Here is a 22,499-nt window from a genome sequence, read left to right as displayed (position 1 = left end):
GATTCATTTCTCAAAAATATACATATTTCTTATTAAATAAAAAAAAAAAAAGCCCATACCCCCTCACCCTTCCCAAGCCTCCCTCCACAGTAGCAACATCACGCCACAAAGTCTAACCCAAGGTGGGGAAGCCGGGGGTCCCCAGGGGACAAGCTATACTGGGGTCATTCCCTGTAATGCAGTCCTCCTGGGAGCAAACAGGAAACAGCAAGTGCGGGACATGAGGTTCTGCAGGGGCCAAACGTCTCCCTCTTCCTACCCGCTTACACACACTGGGGGAGCCCGCAGACTAAGCTCCACACAGGCAGGAGGGGCTCGGCTCAGGAATCGTTGGGGAGCCCGAACAGCTTCACAGTCCCAGCTTCCCGGCTGCTGTCATATTTGCCATCTTTGTCATCACAGGCAAATGCCAGCAGGGGTCTTTTGGGGTGCCAAGCCACGGTGAAGGTGGGGGACTCACACTGCACCTCCCACAGCTTGTCTCCTACAGGAAGCAACACAGATAAACACTCCGTGAGTGAACACAAAGAGGCGCCATTCATCAAGCACTCACCTGCGCCCTCTCGGTCCCCGAGTCCTTTGCAATAGGTACGGTCACCAGGCAGTTTCACGGGGGAGGCCGCAAGGCCACGGCACAGTACGATGCGAGGGCCAGTGGGGAAAAGCCCACGCTCCGGACCTCCCCTCCTCAGAACACGAGCGGCTGCCTTCTGCTGAGTACCTCTCGCACCGGACGGCTCATTTCTTACCAAGTGCCAGTGGTGGACGACCCAGCAAGGCACGCCGGGACTTGAAGTCCCATTTTATCAACAGCGACTTAGCCAAGCCACACTGGGAGGAAGCCGCAGGAAACAGCATGCACACGGCTGTCTCCAGCCGCAGATCTTCCCACTCCACGACAGCACCTCCCAGCTGGGCTTTTTTTCCCCCAAAAGCTTTCTTTCTCCTACTTGTTGACATGACATAAGATCTATTCAAAGCCATTATTCTTCTAGTTCTGTTTAATTTTTTATTTGAGTTACAATCAACACAGAAAAGCACCTGGTATTATGAAAACACAGGGGAGCTGTTGGGGTACAGCACATTAAGCCACTGACTGCAACACCGGCGTTCCATATGAGCCCTGGTTTGAGTCCTGGCTGCGCTCTTCCAATCCAGCCCCCTGTTAACGTACCTGGGAAGCCACCGGAAGAAGGCCCAAGTGTTTGGGTCCCTGCCACCCACATGAGAGACCGAGATGAAGTCCTGGGTCTAACCCAACCCTGTGGCCCACTACAGCTGTTCAAGGAGCTGATGGAAGATCTCTCTCCCTCCCTGTCTGTCTCTCAAATAATTTTTAAAGATTTACTTACTTTTTCATTGAAAAGGCAGATATACAGAGAGAAGGAGATGCAGAAAGAAAGACCTTCAATCCACTGGTTCACTCCCCAAGTGGCCGCAACAGCCGGAGCTGAGCTGATCCGAAGCCAGGAGCCAGGAGCTTCTTCTGGGTCTCCCATGTGGGTGCAGGGTCCTAAGGCTTTGGGCTGTCCTCCACTGCTTTTCCAGGTAAGTGGAGCAGCCGGGACATACACCAGCACCCATATGGAATCCCAGTGCATGAAAGGAGAGGATTTAGCCACTAGGCCAACGCACCGGACCCTCAAATAAGCAAGCTTTTTAAAATTAAATACAGACAGCATATATTCAATGGTCAACTCCAAACTGGTCAGCTCTAGGGTATGTGAATCACATCTCAAAGCCATTAAACTATCTCCTTGCGGTCATGTGTGCAGGGAAAGTAATTGTTCTTCACAGAATTTGGCTACAAGAACAGGCCCCACTCCTCTCAGCAGACACTGGTTCTCTGTGCTGGGACCCAGACGTGCGCAGCTCCTGGACATGCGCAGCCCGACGCCAGGACACGTATCTGACCCAGCCGGATGGGAGGCGTGGAGGCTGCTGCAGCTCTTGCGTTTCTCCTGAGACCTTTAACTCTGTGTCCTTTGTATGGGATCGGTTAAAACAAACAAGTCTGCGCAGTTCAAAGCCTTCCAAAATGCTTTACAAATAACCATGTGGCTTCCTAGCTTTAGCATCTTGGTAATTTATTCAAGCTTGATCTCTGAACCGCCCTGCTGACTGCATGAGACTGCCATCGCTGTTCCAGACCACCGAAGTTTAGATAAACAGATGCAATGCATATGGCATGTCTGAAGTGCTAAAATCTCTGGACCATATTCAAATGAGGTTCTATTAAATATGCCATCAGGAATAAAATGAATTAATTCTTGCTTTTAAAATTTAACCATTAAAAATAAGCCTGTAGACTCTTAGCTACAAAATTGTGTCTTTCCAACCCAGTAACAGAAGCAGAGGCAAAAGGAGACATGGAGGGAGCACGTGCTTGGCCTCCCAGTCGAGATGCTGGTCAGGATGTCCACATGCCATGGAGGAGAACCTGGCTTAGAGTTCCGGCTCGTTCCCTGCCACCCAGCAGGGAACGGCTCAGATGACGGAGGCCCTGCCAACCAAAGAGGAGACGTAGGCAGAGATCTGGGTTCCAGGCTGATCAGTTCCAGGAAACACCTGGGGAACGAATCAGCAAAGGTGAGCTCTCTCTGTTTCTGCCCACCTCTCCAAGGGGATTTAGTGCCACAGTTCAGATGCCATCTGGGATGCGCACACCCCACAGAGGAGGGCCTGGGGTCAAGTCCCAGGTCTGCTCCTGAGTCCAGCTTCCTGCTGGCAGGCAGCGGGGAAGGCGGCAGGCCCTGGCCCGACCTGACTCCCTGGCTCCTCACTTGAGGCTAGCCCCATCCCAGCTACGGTGAGCCTCCGGGGAGTAAGCGCAGGTAGGAAGAGATCCCAGCTATGTCTCTCAAGTCATCAAGTAGGACGACATATTTTAAGAGGATGAGGAAATGTATCAAGGTATCGGCAACGGTTCTCTCTTAATTACAGACCTATGCACGGTGGTTAGTTGTTACTCAGTATCCACTCTATAGTGAGCACCTATCACTCTTAATTCACAAATACAGGCCCCCTGCATAAAAGGCAAACATCCCAAGCAGAGCTCCACAAGAAAAACTTGCGTGGCGGCAGTGTCCACACTCTACACTGTCCAACACTGTCGTTCCTGGCCACGTGTGGCTCCCTGTCCCTCAAACGTGCTCAGGTAACACAGGCACACAACATTGAAAGGAACAATCTAAAATGGCCCTTTTATACACAGCACAGCCTTCTCTCAACATTCTAAGTGTAACATTAATTCTTCCCAAAGCTCTGCTATTTAGCTTCAGTTTCTTTACGCCAACAGGAACACACCCTGCACGTGGCCTGGCCAACCTGCTTTGTTCAGTCAGCGAAACGGCTTGCAGGTCCGCCACCTGAGGACATACATGGCGACATACACTGTGACAGGGAAGCGTCACAACTTGATTATCCCCGCACAGGGAAAATGCAGACTGTTTCCCATGGATGCAAAACTCTAACCTAAAGAACGTAATTGTACCAGCTTACTTCAATCATTGTTTTCCTTTTAGTTTTAACCTCAGCTGTCGAGAAAAAAAAAAAAATGTAACCATGTTCTAAGTATTTTCCTGAATGATTTAGAGAAGCTAACAGTTGTAGATGAGATATTCCTAAAAGGCTATGTGTGACATAATCATGTATTACAAGTTAGCAGGGAAGGAAGACACGAGAGGAAACAGACACGACGCTGGGACTCTCCCAAGCTGGCAGAGCCAACAACGCACCACTGGGTGCGGGCAATTCGGAACTTCACACAACAGAAGCACCACGGATGCGGCAATCCCGACTCCACAGCTTGCTCAGGATGACCATGTTGACTGCAGGGCCAGGACAAGAGGCCACCTGACAGCCAGAAGGAAGTCAGCACATTCTGGTGCTACTACTACAGAATAAGGTTCTGCACGCCACTAAAAGCAACTAAGTGGAGCTCAGGTGCTACAAGCCTGAGAGGAGCTAGCACAGTGCTGGGAGGCGGGCAGACGGGCAGTGACGGAGCTAGCACAGTGCCGGGAGGCGGGCAGACGGGCAGTGACGGAGCTAGCACAGTGCCGGGAGGCGGGCAGACGGGCAGTGACGGAGCTAGCACAGTGCCGGGAGGCGGGCAGACGGGCAGTGACAGAGCTAACACGGTGCCGGGAAACGGGCAGACGGGCAGTGACGGAGCTAACACAGTGCCGGGAGGCGGGCAGTGACAGAGCTAACACAGCGCCAGGAGGCGGGCAGACAACAGCGTGGCAGGACAGTGTTGATGGCTGTGTCACGCAAGCACAGGATTTCAGGGAAGGAGCTCCATGACCAGCCCTGGCTCCCCAGCGTGGCAAACAAAAGCACTGCTGCCACACTCACTAAAGTGGCAGTATTTCAATTTTTTATTTTCTTCTTGGAAGTTTTCTACCTAGCTGATGAGTGTTACCAAGAGTATCACAATTCTCCAGAGACAACACAGCTACAGCTACAGAGAAATCTAAAGGAAGTTTTTAATAAATTGAATATTCTTCCTATTTTTCTCTTTAATGTATTAAAACAAAAAAAACCAATATAATTCCTGAATTTGTTTTTAAATACTGTTTTTTCCAGTGGCCTGGTACAATGGCTCGATGGGCTAATCCTCCCCTTGCAACCACCAAGATCCCATATGAGCGTTGATTCCTGTCCCGGCTGCTCCACTTCCCTTCCCAACCAGCTCCCTGCCTGTGGCCTGGGAAAGCAGTCGAGGACAGCCTGAGGCCTTGGGACCCTGCACCCGCGTGGGAGATCCAGAAGAAGCTCCTGACTCCTGCCTTCAGATCGGCTCAGCTCTGGCCATTGTGGCCACTTGGGGAGTGAACCAGCGGATAGAGATCTTTCTGCTTCTCCTCTGTTAAGTCAGCCTTTTCAATTAAAAAAAAAATCTCCAAGAAGTTTTTTTTTTCCAACTTCATATATGGATAAACACAGAAGGAAACATAGTGCAATGTTCTAAAAGGTCCCATTTAGATGGTGGGACAATCGATGAAACCTTTTTCCTCTTTCTGGATTCTAAAGATTGCATGATGATGGAAGAACCATCTTCCTGACCTGTCTGCTCACCTCTGCCCCCTCACTGCCAGCAGGTGCCGTCCTAACGCACACAGAGACGCTGCCTGACAGTGTCACTGACGGTGGCACTGGGGAAGCGGCGGCGTGCAGGACCAAGCCCCGTCCCGCAGCCAGGGAGGCCTCCACGGGCCCTGCTGCCTCACCTGTCTCCACTTCAGCAATGTCTATGAAATGATCTTCTGACGCAGACGCCAGCATCTTCCCGTCGTGGCTGAAACTCAGCGTCCTCACGGGCCAGTCCAGCCTGCAGCACAGAGCACACGGAGACAGCACGATGACCCGGGAAGACAACTGCGCCCAGGAGGCAGCAGGCTCACTCACCCAACAACGACCACTCACCTGGAGAAGCAGCGGACACACACCAACTCGTCCACGTCCCACAGGCTGACCAGGGCGTCCGCACTGCCTGTGGCGAAGTACTTCCCCATGGGGTCAAACCTGATGCAGATGCAGTTGGAGGGGTGGGCATTGATGGACTGCACAGGCTTCAGCTCGGGGTAGCTGCGGACGGGACAGACCACAGTCACGTTCCAGAAGAGGCTGTGGGGCTCGGGGTAGCTGGGGACGGGACAGACCACAGTCACGTTCCAGAAGAGGCTGTGGGGCTCGGGGTAGCTGGGGACGGGACAGACCACAGTCACGTTCCAGAAGAGGCTGTGGGGCTCGGGGTAGCTGGGGACGGGACAGACCACAGTCACGTTCCAGAAGAGGCTGTGGGGCTCGGGGTAGCTGGGGACGGGACAGACCACAGTCACGTTCCAGAAGGGGCTATGGAGCTAAGACAGGAAAGGGAAAAAACGGGGGGAGAGCCAAACACAGTGATACCACAGCACCAGAACCTGTGCTCCTAGAAAGCCTTCCTGAACAGGAGATTTTACACTATACCCTGGGAGAGTACAACAGCCCCCTGAGCATCCCAATCCAGCCCCTCTCACAGGAAGACACAGACCAGAAAATTACCTCGCTGGAAAGAAAAAGAACACGAGGTCTCATTAGACTTTTTGACAGAATCACATTTTATGAGACCCGGGCAGGAGCAGGACCCCAGGCCGGCACACTGGCATGGCATGCCAGCAGACCAAGGTTGGCAGTTCATGCAAGTGCTTGGGTCCTGGATGGGCAGGCAGGGCTCCAGGCTAGCCTGCTGACCCGCTGGAAGACCGGGCTCAGGCACCCAGACTCACAGTCAAGGGGACCGTGGAGTGCTCAGGGAAGGGGGTATGGGGTCATGTGGGAGAGGGGACCACTGAGAAAGTATGTTACAGGTGAGGAATCACTTCTGGGGGACTTCCACTGACAAGACCACTACACTTGCAGTGGACAAAATGCAGGTCCATATGGGGAACAAGACAGCCAGCTCATTTGGCCTGCAGAGGACAATAGGTGCCAGGTCAGAAGACGGAGCACAGAACGGCATGGACAACTCTCCTGCCTGAGCTTTGGCAGCAAGTGTCTGGGCGAGTGGGTGCACTGGGGTGGACTGTGTCAGGCATCGGACCTCGGAAGGATTTTCTCAACCTCAGAGCAGCGAAACCAGCAGAATCTCAGAAGCATCAAGACGACTCGGCACCTTCAAATGACTCCTCTCCATAGCGGGGTTTCTAAGGTGACGTCAAGTGGACAGCCCCAGCCCCGGGTTCCAACGCAGTACAGCAGCTGGGAGCGACCCCTCCCCCTACCCAGATACCTAAGAAAAGGAAAATTGGAAGCATTTGTCCCAGCCACCTTCCCCCACACCTAGACCCTCCCCACCCTAATCAGTGGTCCTCGTGGGCACGCATCCTCGTCAATTACGTAAACACCACCCAAAAAAAAAAGTTAAAAAAGAAAATGGAGACACATGTTTAAGCCAGAAATGGCAAGCAAGTATGAGTCATGAACACTATCAAACACAACACTAAGCAAGCACACTAAGGAACTTGTGTGGCTGAGAGGGGCAGAGAGGGGGCAGGGAGCTAGCAAGCCTTCCTGCGGGCTCACTCTCCTGAGACAGGGAGTCACAGACCCCACTCAGGTGTTGGGCTGGTGTCAGGAACCCAACCACTGCAGCAATAACTGCTCTCCTGAGCTCTGCACAGGAAGCTGGAATGAGGAGTCGAGGCAGGACTTGAACCCACACTCTGATACGGAGATGACCGGACCAGTCTACTTTAGCGAAAGACCCAGCCCCTACCCAAGAAACAGAGAGATCCTCCAGCCACCGTCCCGCCCCAGACAGCCACAACTGAGGACGGGCCAGGCCGAATCTTCCACACGGACAACAAAGGCCCTACTTGGTCATCCTCCACTGCTCCCCGGCATATCACCAAGGAGCTGGACTGGAAGAGGAACAGTCGGGACCTGAACCAGCACCCTTACAGAAGCCAGCATCAGAGGCAGCAGCGTAACACGCCACATGTCGCAACACCAGCCCCCACGCTGACAGATCTTAACTAATGATTGAACTCTAATCACTGAGGGGTAGCGATGAACATGAATCAGAGTATTCTGTAGAACTCTAGCTGGTTAAGACAGGGACCACCATGTAACAGCTATACGCTGCAACAGCTTCAAATACTATTCAACACGGGAAGACCTGGACGGCGTATGTAAAACAAAACTTTAAGTAATCACATTAGAGGTAATGCTAATAATATTTTTGGAGCCATCTGGATGTTTATTGTGGGCTAGTAAGGGTACACAGTGGGGTACATTCCATTATTTCCCATGTCTTTAAAACCAGAATGTGCAAGAAAAGGGAAAAATGTATGATAGCAAAGAAGTTCAACACAATCCCCACAGCCCTGAATTTGAGGGTCTAAGTATGAATTCACAAGGTACTTTACCTTTCCAAACACACACCACGCACAGCGATCAGAAACATTCTGGGAGACTCAGTGCCCAAAGCCTTGGGACCCTGCACCCGCGTGGGAGACCTGGAGGAGGTTCCTGGCTCCTGGCTTCGGATCGGCACAGCACCAGCCGTTGTGGTCACTTGGGGAGTGAATCATCGGATGGGAAGATCTTCCTCTCTGTCTCTCCTCCTCTCTGTATATCTGACTTTGCAATAAAAATAAAATAAATCTTTTAAAAAGAAAAAAAAAAAAGATCCAAAGCCTTAGATGGCCCTAAGTGATTTCAATTTTATCTTCCGTATGCCTGCCCTCTCTTCACATACTTCATCTGCCAGCACTCCCCAACCCTAACCTAACACTTTACAAATAAAATCGTGTCGCAGCACAATTCTGTCAATTGCACAGTTCCCTTATGCAGCATCTTTCAAGATCACCCCAGAGGTCGCCACCTTCCTTCAAGCACCATAGTCAGCAGCTCTTCCCCTCCTTCAGCTCCCACAGCAAACCCCTCTTCATCACGGAACCCTCCCACTCTGCCTCACGTGACGCACCCAGGACAAAAACCCAAACAGGCCAGGCTTTCAATTCCACAATTTTGTTCACTTAGAGAACAAATATTAACTGACACCCTACTATGTATAGCCAGCGGTCAGGCTAGGTAGGCACTGGGGATTTGACAGCACACAAGGCCAGCACAGCACGGGATTTAATGAAAGACAAAGACAAATAGATGAGAAATTAGAATACAGAGTGAAAAGTGCTTACAACAGGAAGTACACGCGCACACACACACACACACACACACACACACACACACACAAACCCTCTGATGTGTGTGTGCGGGGAAGGCTGGAGATGGCTTCACGGGAAGGAGGCACTGTCCCATTACTGTGACAGACAGAGGGAGGCCAAGAAGGGAGAAGAGTACCTTCCACCTTCTGATTGACTCCCCGCACAGCCGCGGCTGGGCCTGGCCAACTGGGAAGCCAGCAACTAAGCCAGTCTCTCACATTACGCCAGGCACCCAGGTACTTAAGCCAGCCCCCTGCCTCCCAGGGCGCACATTAACAGAAGAGCCCAGACACCCCAACAGGAGACATGCATCCCACACACTGGCTCTTACAAGTGCCATTTTTGTTGAAACTGTTTCAAGTGTGCAAATTAAGGCACAATCCAAGGTGTGTCTAGCTGCAGTGCCCTCCAGGTGTCTGCTGAGGTACCATCCTCTCTGAACCTGAAATCTCCACCTGTCACATTCAAAAAGGGACCACAAACCCCGGCGACCCCTGGATGGGCTAAAGGGACTATCAGGTGTCTTGCTCCGATGAATCTGACAGCAGGTGAGGATTGAATTCCTACCTTTTCTGCCTTCTAAGCTCCCCCGCGCCTAACTCGCCTGGGTCTCCACCAGGGAGCCCAGTGCGACGCTCTGGCAGTGGCCTGGTTACACGCCCTCACCTGAGGATGTTGATGCAACCATTGCCGTTGGTCAAGAAGAACATGTTGTTATCATTGTTCCAGGAGATTTCGTTGACCTCGAACTTGAACTGCTCTTCTGCTTTGGAACGGTGTGTCTTGGCGTCGATGAAGGTCACCACGTCATCCTTGTTACCGACAGCAATGGTCTGCCCGTCTGGACTCCAGCAGATGTTGATGTTCTCCCCTGAGGACACAGAGGGAGGCAGCCCCGTGACCTGTGCCCACGCCCCGCACACGGCCACTCTGCTACCCTAGGACACCGACCAGGACTGCCTCAGAGCTCACGCAGCCAGAAGGAGCTACCCCTGTTCTGAAGCATCACCAATGAAGACTCCGGTGGGCACATGCGAACACCTCCATTCAGTCTTCGGACACTTCTTCAGGGTCCTTTATCAACCCTATTTTATTCACAAAGTGGTGAAAGAAAATTGTACCATAAAATGCAAAAATTCAAAATAAAAATTAAAAAAAAAAACGAAGAAAATGGGCCCCAGCATTGGAGCCAAGAAGTCACGGAGCTAAGATCTAAACCGTTTGGCCTCAAAGTTTCTCGTTCTTTCTCACCCTCCCATTTCTCAAAGTCGAGCAACAATGGTTCTCTTTATTCAAAACTTGTCTGAAAACTGACTCAAGGGGCCAGTGCTGTGACTTAGCCAGCTAATCCTCCGCCTACAGCACCAGCATCCCATGTGGGTGCCAGTTCTAGGCTGCTCTACTTCCTGCCTGTGGCCTGGGAAAGCAGCAGAGGAGGGCTCAGTTCCACGGCACCCTGCACCCACATGAGGGACCCAGAAGAAGCTCCTGGCTCCTGGTTTCAGATCAAATGGCCGTTATGGCCATTTGAGCGAAACAGTAGATGCGAGATTTCTCTCTCCTTCTATGTGTAAATCTGCCTTTCAAAAAAAAAAACCACAAATCTTTTAGAAAAACTAACTCAAAAAATAGTAAGTTTAATTCCACTTAAGTAGTAAGTTCCATAGCTTTAACAGATATTTAAATGTATCCATAGGCGATTGATAACGTCCATGCTTGTGCCACCTGAATCACTCACTGGTCACAATCAATGTCAGTCACCAGCTGGGCACGCCCTTCCACCTAGGGGTGCAAGTCTCATTCAGAGATCACACTACACGTATCCACTTGGCTTTCAGGGCGCAAGCTCGTGGCCTAATGGTCAAGATCCCTGCAGCCCACCCCAGAGTGCCTCAGCGGGATGCCATCCGCAGATCCTAACGCGAGCTGCCCGCTAACACAGACGGCGGGAGGCACCGGCCATGGCTCTATGCCTGTTGCCCCGTTCCCCAGGCTCCGGCCTCTGCAGGCCTCCGGGGAATGAGCCAAGAGAAGGGAACGCTCAGTGCCGACGTGGGCTTTAAAATGTCTCCGAAGTGTTCCCTCTGGCTTTTGTTTTTCATAATGTTGTTAGCTGCTTTTGCCCGACTTCCTAGTGTATTCATTCTTAGGAAATTCTCCCTGCCTTTGCACGTGCTGGTCCCCACTAGAATCACCTCCCTCTTGCCCCCTCTGCACCCTGATCATGAAGTTCCTACAGCGACCCTCAGGCTGTACTCAGAACATGTGAGGTGTTCCCTGCCCCACTTTGGGGATCCACCAGGCATACAACTGGACTCTTAAATGAACTAAGTCATGCAACTTTAGCCACGTCTCCCTCCTCAGGCTTAAGCTCGAGGTGGCTGGAGCCATACAAGATCCTAGTCAGCTCAGGATAATATACCACACCTAGCATGACACCAGGCACACAAGAAGACGGTTCAAGGAACCCTGCCTCCCCCTCAAAAATCCAGAACCCCACAGATGTAGACGTCCTTTTATAACAACGGGGCAGAACATTCTCCTGGCACTTTAACTCGTCTCTAAGCACACAGTAACTGAGCGAGGGGCTGAAAGTCCACAGGCACTTCCTCCTGCGTGCTCTCACGAGTCACCTTTGGTGTTCACGGTGGCAATGCACTTGGTAGTCCTCACATCCCAGATGCGAATGGTTTTGTCCCCCGATGCTGTGACAAAGAGGTCAGGGTTACTTGGATGCCAACACAGCTGGTCCACGCTGTCACCGTGTCCCCGGTAATTGTTTTCTTTAACCTAAAAGAACAGAATCCAGAGGTCACTGCCAGCAGACGCATCTGGCTGCACAAACCAGCAAGCTTTCTTCCAACAGAGGCATGCCTGGTCCCCACAGAGATCCGGACAGCTCAACAGCCCTCAGCCCTCCCGAGCCCTTATTCACCCAGCATTTCTTCTCAGTATTCTCCCTTCCCTGCTCGACCATCACCCGAGCAGCTCTGAGCTCCCACCCAGGGTCTTCGCTTCTCCACCACTCTCCTCTCCTCTTATTACCCTACCACCAATGTCCCACCTCACCAGCCCACTCCCACAGCACCCCTTCTCAGGTTCAAGGGAGCCCCCTCACTCCCACAGGAATCCAAACTCCACCACCCCCACTACACCCTCAGGCCCCCTCCTCACACCCTTCCCATCCCTCCCTGTACCCCCAGTTCCCCCCTCACACCCTTCCCATCCCCCCACTACACCCTCAGGCCCCCTCCTCACACCCTTCCCATCCCTCCCTGTACCCCCAGTTCCCCCCTCACACCCTTCCCATCCCTCCCTGCACCCCAGTTCCCCCCTCACACCCTCCCCATCCCTCCCTGCACCCCAGTTCCCCCCTCACACCCTCCCCATCCCTCCCTGCACCCCAGTTCCCCCCTCACACCCTCCCCATCCCTCCCTGCACCCCAGTTCCCCCCTCACACCCTTCCCATCCCCCCACTACACCCTCAGGCCCCCTCCTCACACCCTTCCCATCCCTCCCTGCACCCCAGGTCCCCCCTCACACCCTTCCCATCCCTCCCTGCACCCCAGGTCCCCTCCTCACACCCTCCCCATCCCCCCTACACCCCAGGTCCCCTCCTCACACCCTTCCCATCCCCCCTACACCTCACCCTTCCCATCCATCACGTCTCACTGTCCCATATTCCTTCACACCCACCCTCCACCCGACCCCTCACTCCCACTGTCTCGCTCACCCCTACACCTCGCTTCATTCTGGCCCCTATCTCTGGTCTAGACGGGGCCCGAGCAGCTCACCAACCGGTCCTTCTCCAGCAGGAAGACGCTGGCCGTCTTGTCGAAGGACCCCGAGGCCAGGCGCCGCCCGTCGCAGCTCCAGGCCACCGAGTGCACCTTGGCGCTGTGCGCGGGGAACTCGCGTGTCTTGCTGTGGCCCCGGAACAGCTCCTGCATCCCCAGCACGTAGCGCGATGGGCCGCTGCTCATGGAGCACCAGGGGGCCATGGAGCCCGGCCCGCTCTGGCCCAGCGCCGAGGGCCCCATGGGCGCCGGGGGCACCGCCATGGCGGGATCACACACCGCCACTCGGAGCGACGCCGACCAGGCCAACACTCAGTCCTGGCGCGGCCGGCGGCTCGCGCAGGCGCCCCGAGGAGGCACTGCTCTGCGCAGGCGCGCCGGGCCACCCCGCGCCAGAGAGAACTACAGGTCCCAGCGTGCACTGCGCGCTTTCAGGCAGGTGCGGTTCCCCTCTGCAAACCGGCCTCCTGCTTCATGGTTCCGAGCGTTGCGCGGGCCGTATTTCTCCCTTAACCTGTTTGTGGATATTTGCATCCTTATCCTAACTGAGGAAGAAAACTCACGCTAACCTTCCAGTTTACCCGTAAGTGAAATAAGGAATCAAGAACAGGTATTTAAGAAAAAGCCACGTAGACAAAAAGAAAAAGGAATGAAAAATTCCATTTTGTCTACCCAAATTTCCCTCCGCAAAAGTATTGTTACATTTCTTGTTTGGCCTTCCTGAGCTAGTGTGAGCAAACACCTTGGGGCAGAGACAGGGTGTATTAAAGTCTTTGTTTTCCGTGATACATCTACATGAGAAGTCAGTTCTTAAGAGAAGGTGCAGAGGTCCCGTCCTTGCTGCCTGCCGTCTTGAACCACATGGGTTATAGCGGTTTATTCCAGGGTATCCTTAAAGCGTTTGGTTTTGGGAGATCAATACAGTGACACTGTGTAGAGTCCGCCGTGCACATCTACGTATGTAAATTCGGGTAGCCTTGTCCAAAACCCCAGTGAGGGCTTCTGACTTCCACACCTCCTTCAGTGGCAGAAGAAACTGTCCCAGGGTCCTAAACACTTTGGCTCTTGGGAGAACCTTGGGAAACGAGGTCCCTAACGTCCCCTGGTTCTCCTGCCTACCTCGTTTCTGTAATGAAGTTCTTTAAAAGCACAGAACATCGATGGAGTCACTACAACTGTGGTACGGGAAGCTGGTGTCTCCCATTGGCTCACGTTGCCGCTTGCCCCTTCTTTTTCAGGAATCTCCTTCTCTTCGTAACTTGTACTTGTTCTGGTATAACATAAAGAAAAGGAAGAACAAAGTAGTAAAATGTCCCATGCCAGCTCATGTGACTGGTAAATGACAGGGTAAAGAATAGAACTCATGTGTCGCTCCAGTCAGAGTATACACTGCAGTTGTTAGACTCTGAAACAGTGCAGCCAGGGTGATGGGTTTCTGTGTTAACCTTGTATTTTTTATGTGTATTCTGTATTTTACTTGCCTTGCGTTCCTTTCCCGTAGTCTGTGCACGGGGCTATTGGACCCTCAGTGGCGGTAGGCATTCCCCATTGTCCTTGCCTGAAACAAAAGCTGATTGGACTCTCCCCCATTGAAAAGGCTCTTGGCTGTGAGCAAACGTGAGGTGGGAAGCCTCTGAGGGGGTGAGGCATGGGCTGGGTCACAGAGGCATGGGCTGCCTTAAGCTTTTATTTTAAAATATTTCAAAATTAGGGCCTAGCGCGGTACTGTAGTGGCGAAAGTCCTTGCCTTGCACGTGCCGGGATCCCATAGGGGTGCAGGTTCTAATCCCAGCGGCTCCACTTCCCATCCAGCTCCCTGCTTGTAGCCTGGGAAAGCAGTCAAGGATGGCCCGAGGCCTTGGGATCCTGCACCCGTGTGGGAGACCCGGAAGAGGCTCCTGGCTCCTGGCTTTGGATCAGCTCAGCTCTGACCGTTTCATCAGACGGAAGACATATTGCAGCTGTATCAGTTAGCAGTGCTTATCCTTCATAGCGTTCTTGTTCTCCAGCATAGAACCCAATCCGGTCCCTCTGATTATCATGGCTCCTTCGTCTCCTTGAATCTGAAAACGTTCCTTGACATTTCTGTGCTTATTTTAGAACATTGACATTTTTGAAGAAAACAGCTGGTGGGCCATTTTTACAGTTCTGTTTCTCACCCCAAATTTGAATGTTAGGAACTGATCATACCCAAATTCTGAAGGATTTTTTTTTTTTCCATAAGAGGCTCATGGACTCTTAAGGTCATCCAAGGCAGAATCAGGACCTAAATAGCCACATGAGATTTTCCAGGAGGCAAGATATCCTACAATGACCTAAGAGTAGACAAGGGAGGAGGAGGGCCTTGGAGTACAGGTCCTCTGGGAGTAGGGGACCTCAGAAAGGCGAAGTCTGGAAACAACTTTTGCAGTTGTCTTCTGGCTGAGACTCAGCGTATGGGTGTGCATTCATCAGGGTTCAACCAGAGAAGCAGACCCAACCGAAGAGCTCTGATAAGAGATCTCTTGAAAGGAATTTACGCACATGACTATAGTGGCCAGCTATGCTAGTCTGACATAAACAGAGCAGACCTTTGGAAAAGGTATTGTGTAACTCCCGGCGGAAGTCAATGTGCTATGAGCTGGTTGGATTTCTCTTCTCGAGGAAGCCTTGACCCGTGCTGTGAAGGCATTTCAACTGATTGAATGAGGACTACCGATATGAACTCGTCCTCATAAAATCCCCTAACTGTGGGCTTTCATCACATCCGTGGTGTTAGGCCAACCAGAAGCAACTCCTGAAGCAGCTGAGTGCATCAAAGGACAAGGAAACTTACCACAAGCCAGAAACACCTGGTGGCCTTGGCACACCAAGCAGCAGACCGAGTTTTTTTTTTTTTTTTAAACATATTTTTATTGCATTTCATTTTTTCAAAAATTAATTACATTGCATTATGTGATACATTTTTTTATGCACTGGGATTCCCCCCGCCCCTTCCCCAAACCCTCCCCCCACAGCGGATTGCTCCACCTTGTTGCATTTCCATAGTTCAAATTCAGTTGACATTCTTTCATTGGAGGTATTTACCAAGCATAAAGTCCAGCATCTCATTGTCCTGGTAAGTTCAATGGTTTCTTGGTGAGACCATCTCTGGTCTGAAGGTAGAGCCGGCAGAGTATCATCCCAATCAATTAAAAGCCCCAACATAAGATTTCCAACCATTTACAACATTGTGGCATTACTTGACATGGTATTGATTAACCAATATGTTAATAGGAAAATGCAGGTTCTCAACCACAACCTATGACTTCTTCATAGACATTTCAATTTTGGTTTATATTCAACCATGTTCTATACACCTTAAAATGGCTTAGATTGTTATTCAGCTGTCTCATGCCTATTTTAATTTTAGTATTTAGCAGTTTACAGCATTGAAGCATGTTTTCACTGAACCTGGCTGTTTTTCAGGTGGTCTAACTCTATAATTCTAACAGGATATATGTCAACAGTTTAGGTGAGCATGTTTAGGAGGGGTGTGCAGAGAAATCTTCCATATCCCAGTGAGGAGTAACTAATCTTTTTGTCCCACCCAGTGAGCAGACCGAGTTCTAATGCTATCTCTCCTTCCTGCCTCCCTCTGGACACCAACAACAGAAGAGAGCTTCCCTCGCCTCAGTGCTATCTTTGCCAAGGTCAAACAGACACTCTCACCCAGCAGTGCTTCAAATGCCGAGTCTGTGCAGAAGATCGACACCCACCATGATGACATATCACAAGCATGCGCAAACTAAGGAGCTGCCTTCCCCCACCCCCGACACCTAAAATGTATAAAAGCCCAGTGCTGTGTACTCTGGGCGGCCATTTCCCTCATGGGTCACTGTGTCATGTGGAAGTGGTCCCGGGCTGTCTCCCACCAGGAAGCAGTCTGTCTCTTTCTCTCTCCCCACCCCAACTCCCATCATTGGTTTCTCTGCTGTCCCCTCCCTACAACTCCTGGGTGAGACTTCTCTGGCCCACTGTCTGTATTGGACCAGTGAACCTCACCCAGTAATGCTCCCAATAGAGCTTGCTTGATGCTAAGCAGTACTTTATGTGGTTACCTGATTCTGAACCCAAACTGGAACCTCACATCTGGTGCCATAACCTGGGAGGGGCATATACCCTCATGGGGGCCCCCCAGCCCCACCCCACTAAGGCTGCTCCTTCCCGGGACCTGAGCCCAGCTCCAGGATGAGACCTCTGACCTCACCCTCCCATCGGCCCAGCATACACAGGGTAAGTCCACCCCTAAATCCCCCTGAGGCTTCTCTGGCTCCCTGCACTGTGGCTAGGCCACAACTCAGAAATCACAGCTGCCTGGGGGAGGCCTGTGGTTTTCCCTGCCCTGTCAGGAGCCTCAGAAGGGAGCTAGTGGGGAACTCCAACTACTCTCTCTCCCACTCTCCCCTCTCCCTGCTACACTCCCTCCCCTATTCCCCCCTTCCTCACCTGCTCCACATCAACTGTGACTTCTATGGCTCCAACTTACCCCTACCCACTCCTATCCCTCTCTCTCTACTGCACCAACACCCCCACCTCTGAAATCCATGCCTGCCCCACTTGAGCCAGTGAACTCTCCAGCCGCTCCACCACCGCTCCCCTCCCTCTCCTCCTCCTCCTCTTTCAGTGCTCATGTGGCCCTAAAACACCCTCCTCCTCCCAACCTCTCTTCTCCCATGAGCCCCGACACTCCTCAGTCTGTCTCTCCGTGCCCCGTATGAGAGATGGCAGGTGCAGTCTCACTTCAAGACCTCTCTCGGGTGGAAAAGCTTATGGGTTCCTTCTCAGCTGATCCCTCTCACTACATCAAAGAATCCAACAACTTGACACAAGCCTATGACCTTACCTGGCACAATCTTTTTATCATAATGTCCTCAACCTTAACCTTAGATGAAAAAATTGGAGTACTTACTTTGGCAAACACCCATGCTGATGAGGCCCGCCATCTTGCCTTTGTCCCTCTCCAGGATCTACCTGCCACCTTGCCTTTGCCCCTCTCCTCCCTTTCACTCCCTTCCAGCTGAAGCTCTCCCGTTTGCTCTCCCCACTGGGGATCTGAGCTGCCACAATCACTTCTTTGGACCCTGGCTTGAACTGTTTGTGAAGGAAACCTCATAGCGTTTTCAGCCACTGCTGACCCAACGTACTCACCAATCAAGTTAACGGCAGCCTGCTACTCACTGTGGATAACGGGTGAGTGTAACCTTTCCCCCTCTCAACAGGTTCCTCTCCATGTTTCCACTCTCAGGCTTTGCCCCATACAAAAATCTGAAGTTAAACAAATCCTGCCACCTTGGGCTCCAGGCATTCCAGTGGGGCTAGACAGTTCAAGCCCCCTACAGAGTCACCACTTGACTGCCTCCTAAAATCTCAAACCCCTATCACTCTCAGACCTCCAGCCGTACCAACTGATTTTTTCCTGCAACTCAGACTTTGCTAATTTTCCCCTGCAATGTGGCCGGAGCTCAATAGAAATTAGACAGTGATTCAATTTGACCTCCAAATTCTCCTCGATCTGGGTAACTTCTGTTACCGCAATGATGAATGGTTGGAGAGTTCCTACATTCAAGCCTTCATTTTCTGCATTCACTTCTCCCTCCCAAGCTCCTCTAACACACGCTAAACCCTCAGACTTCTCAACTTACTCAGCCCCTAACAAATCTGACTCCTAAACATTTACCCCAGAAAAAGTCCTTCTCCTGAGTCTCAGCTCCAAGAATACTGTCCACTCTGAGGGATCGACCAGCTTGCCAGGATCGCGGTACCATACCCAGCATGGTAGCCACTGAAAACAGCCCACATACAACATCCAATGAGACATCCACACTCTTTCACAGTAGCCCAGCATCATCTTGGACCACACTGTCACCCGACGCCTCCCACACCACATTCATCACAAAGACTTCCTCAACTGTCCTTGGTAACACAGCCTCAGCACACAGCCCAGGCTCCATGGCCTGCTCCCACAGCAGGGTGTCTAGGAAATCCTTTATGACCTTTCCAGGTAGTTCTGGGACAGCACCCTCTACATTGCCAAATTGAAATTCCCAAAAATGGGCCCACACAGGAGAATCTACAAACGTCCATAGTCCTTCACCCTCAGCCCTCCCGATACTGATGCCCATTAGCTTCACGGCCTCGACGTTCAACGGCTCTTCACTATGAGCCGTCACAGAACCGACGGCTATCGGCTCCACGGCCACAGACAGCCTTCCACAGCCCTTGAACCTGAACACACTAAACAGACACCAGTCGGCTCCATCACCACAGCACCCATGACCCTTGAAACTGCCCTCCCAACACGGACGCCCATCAGCCCCACAACCACAGACAACCTTCCTCAGCCCTTCAGCTTCAGTCCTACAAGTACTGATGCCCATCACCTCCACCATCACAGACAACATTCCCGGCCCTTCACCCTAGGCCCTCCCAAGACTGATGCCCATCACCTAAAGTGACACAGACAACCATCCACAACCCTTCACCCTCAACCCTTCCAACACTGATGTCCAAAAACTGAACTACCACAAACAACTTTCCATAGCCCTTCACCCTCAGCAAACTAACTCCATTAACCCCCGACCACATCACCTGTTACAGCCCTTCATTGTCAACCCTCCTGACACCGATGCCCATCACCTCCACCGCCATGGACAACCTTCCATAGCCCTTAACCTTCAGTTCTCCCAACACTGATGCCCATTGACTCTACCACTGCAGGTTCCTTCCATGCCTCTTCCCCAAGCCCTCAGAACACTGACACCATCAACTGCAAGCCCACAGAAAACCTACCAGGGCCCCTCACCCTCAGCCCTCCATGCACTGACACCCATCAGCTAGCTTTGTGCTTTAGCTCCACCGCCAAAGAGAAGCTTCCAGGGCCTTCACCGTCAGCCCTTACAGCACTGAGGCCCAGCAGTTCCACCACCTCAGACAACATCCCAGGGCCCATTTACCCTCAGCCCCCCTCCCAGCACTGACACCCATTGTATACACCGCGACAGCAACCTCCCTACACTGATGCCCATCACTGCCAGAAATAACCTCCCAGGGCCCTTCACCCTCAGCCCTCCCAGCACTGATACACATTAGCCCCACTGCCATCACAGCCATGGAGTTTCACCGTCAGCCATCCCACACTGATGTCAATCAATCCACAACCACATCTCCATGCCACAACCTTCCAGGGCCATTCACAGTTAGCCCTTCCAACACTGACACATATCAGGCCATCACCACATAACCCACGGCCCTTCTCCCTCAGCCCTCCCAACACTGACGCCCATCTGCTCCACTGCCACACGCAACGTTCCACATCCATTCACACTCAGCCCTCCCTCAACTGATGCCCATCAGCTGTACTGCCACAGATCCACCGCCTTCCACAGCTTATCCACTCCAGCCCTCCCAACAGTGATGCCCCAAACGCACAACAGACAAGCCCTTCACCTTCAGCCCTCACAAGAGTGATGCCCAAAATCTCCACCACCACAGACAACCTTCCACGGCCCTTCACCCTCAGCGCTCCCAAAACTGACTCCCATGAGCCCCACCACCACATCAGCCACGGCCCTTCATCCTAAGCCCTCTGAACACTGACACGAATTAGCTCCACTGCCACAGCACTTAACAGCCCTTCACCATCATCCTCCCAACACTGAGCCCATCACCCCCACCACATCAGCACCCATGGAATTCACCCTCAGCCCTCCTGACACTGATGCCCATCACCTCCACCAGCATGGACAACCTTCCATAGCCTTTAACACTTAGCCCTCCCAACACTGATGCCCATCACCTCCACTGCCATGGACAACCATCCATAGCCTTTAACACTCAGCCCTCCCAACACTGATGCCCATCACCTCCACTGCCATGGACAACCTTCCATAGCCCTTAACCCTCAGTTCTCCCAACACTGACGCCCATTGGTTCCACCACCTCAGGCTCCTTCCATGCCTCTTCCCCAAGCTCTCAGAACACTGACACCATCCACTCCAAGCCCACAGAAAACCTACCAGGGCCCTCACCCTCGGCCCTCCATGCACTGACACCCATCAACTTCACTGCCACAACATCACATAACCCTGCACCCTCAACCTTCCCAACACTGATGCCCACAGGAGAGCTTCCAGGACAGTCACCGTCAGCCCTCCCTACACATTCTCATCAGGTCTACCAATTCAGACACTTTTCCATAGCATTTCACCTTCAGTCCCACCAAAACTGATGCCCACTAGCTCGACGGCAACAGACAATTTTCCAGGGCCTTTCATCCCCAGCCCTCCCAATGATGATGCCCATCACCTCCACCACCAACAAAACCATTCCAAGGCCCTTCACTATCAGCCCTCCTAACTGGTGCCCATCACCTCTAATGCCTCAAACAACCTCCCATGGCACTTCAGCATCAGCCCTCACAATACTGATACCAAACTGCTATATTGCCACAACAAACATTCGATGGCCAGTCTTCTCAAAACTGTCATCCATCAACTCCACAGCAATAGACATCGTTCCACAGTCCTTAACCCTCAGCCCTTCCAACACTGACACCCATCACCTCCACCGCCACAATATCCCACAGCCCTCCACCCTCAGCCCTCCCAATATTGACGCCCATCATCTCCACCGCCACAACAGCCCACAGCCCTCCACCCTTAGCCCTCCCAATATTGACGCCCATCACCTCCACCGCCACAACAGCCCACAGCCCTCCACCCTTAGCCCTCCCAATATTGACGCCCATCACCTCCACCGCCACAACAGCCCACAGCCCTCCACCCTTAGCCCTCCCTACACTGACGCCCATCACCTCCACCGCCACAACAGCCCACAGCCCTTCACCCTCAGCCCTTCCCTCCCAACACTGACACCCATCACCTCCACCGCCACAACAGCCCACAGCCCTCCACCCTTAGCCCTCCCAACACTGACGCCCATCAGCTCCATTGCCCCATCTCCACTGCCACAGCCAGCCTTCAATGACCCGTCATCCTCAACCCTCCCAACACTGACACCCATCACCATCACCTCCACCGCCACTACAGCCCACAGCTCTCCACCCTTAGCCCTCCCAACACTGATGCCCATCAGCTCCATTGCCCCATCTCCACGGCCAGAGCCAGCCTTCAATGACCCTTCATCCTCAACCCTCCCAACACTGACACCCATCACCTCCACCACCACAACAGCCCACAGCCCTCCACCCTTAGCCCTCCCAACACTGACGCCCATCAGCTCCATTGCCCCATCTCCACTGCCACAGCCAGCCTTCAATGACCCTTCATCCTCAACCCTCCCAACACTGATGCCCATCACCTCCACCACCACAACAGCCCACAGCCCTCCACCCTTAGCCCTCCCAACACTGACGCCCATCAGCTCCATTGCCCCATCTCCACTGCCACAGCCAGCCTTCAATGACCCTTCATCCTCAACCCTCCCAACACTGACGCCCATCACCTCCACCGCCACAACAGCCCACAGCCCTCCACCCTCAGCCCTGGCAATACTGTCTCCCATCAATACAGTTCACCCCAGCACCCAAGCCAGTTCCATGCCTCCCAGCAGCACAGGCTCCACCTCAGTACAGTTAGGAGCAGTGTCTGTGACCTCAACAAGGGACCACTTGTCAACCTCCACCCTTTCTGTGGGATCCACGGCCTGCCCCAGTAGCCCAGGGTCAGCACTCACAACACAGACTTCCCTGCCCGGCAACCTCAGGGTTACACTGGTTCTCTCTCCCTCTTCCTCAGCAGCCATCACAGCGCCTCCTGGCGTCCATTTTCCCTGTTAAGCCACTCTCCCTATAGCTGCCGTTTCTCCAAGGTCATTTTAACTTTTTTTCCTTTCTTTGTCAAGCCCCTCTCCCGTTAACCGAGTGTTCAATTTAGGAGATAAAAAGGACCCACAGAAAAATACTTAACCTTTTGTACTCTGTAAGCAATGTTTGTGCATTATTAT

At 52.6% G+C, this 22,499-nt stretch overlaps 1 protein-coding gene and 1 long non-coding RNA gene across 3 annotated transcripts; both read right to left on the bottom strand.

Moving 5' to 3' along the window:
• Positions 1 to 303: 303 nt before the first annotated feature.
• THOC3 (THO complex subunit 3) lies at positions 304 to 12,886 on the bottom strand. The gene is made up of 6 exons (XM_004587406.3): positions 12,513 to 12,886; positions 11,351 to 11,507; positions 9,384 to 9,588; positions 5,431 to 5,592; positions 5,235 to 5,335; positions 304 to 484 (listed from the first exon to the last, which is right to left on the bottom strand). Exons 1-6 carry the CDS (start codon positions 12,777 to 12,779, stop codon positions 321 to 323), a joined length of 1,056 nt encoding a protein of 351 aa, XP_004587463.2. The 5' UTR covers positions 12,780 to 12,886; the 3' UTR covers positions 304 to 320.
• A 7,200-nt stretch (positions 12,887 to 20,086) lies between these two features.
• Positions 20,087 to 21,557, bottom strand: LOC131482616 (uncharacterized). 2 transcript variants are annotated; one of them, XR_009247162.1, is made up of 4 exons: positions 21,537 to 21,557; positions 20,399 to 20,633; positions 20,192 to 20,264; positions 20,087 to 20,128 (listed from the first exon to the last, which is right to left on the bottom strand). It is a non-coding gene; the product is annotated as an uncharacterized LOC131482616 (long non-coding RNA). The 2 variants fall into 2 exon arrangements; XR_009247161.1 differs by lacking the exon at positions 21,537 to 21,557 and having other exon boundaries at positions 20,399 to 20,647.
• Positions 21,558 to 22,499: the final 942 nt, after the last annotated feature.

The sequence above is a fragment of the Ochotona princeps genome, chromosome 19, assembly GCF_030435755.1.
Source record: "Ochotona princeps isolate mOchPri1 chromosome 19, mOchPri1.hap1, whole genome shotgun sequence".
NCBI lineage: Eukaryota > Metazoa > Chordata > Mammalia > Lagomorpha > Ochotonidae > Ochotona > Ochotona princeps.
This window is presented reverse-complemented; position numbering and strand designations above follow the sequence as displayed.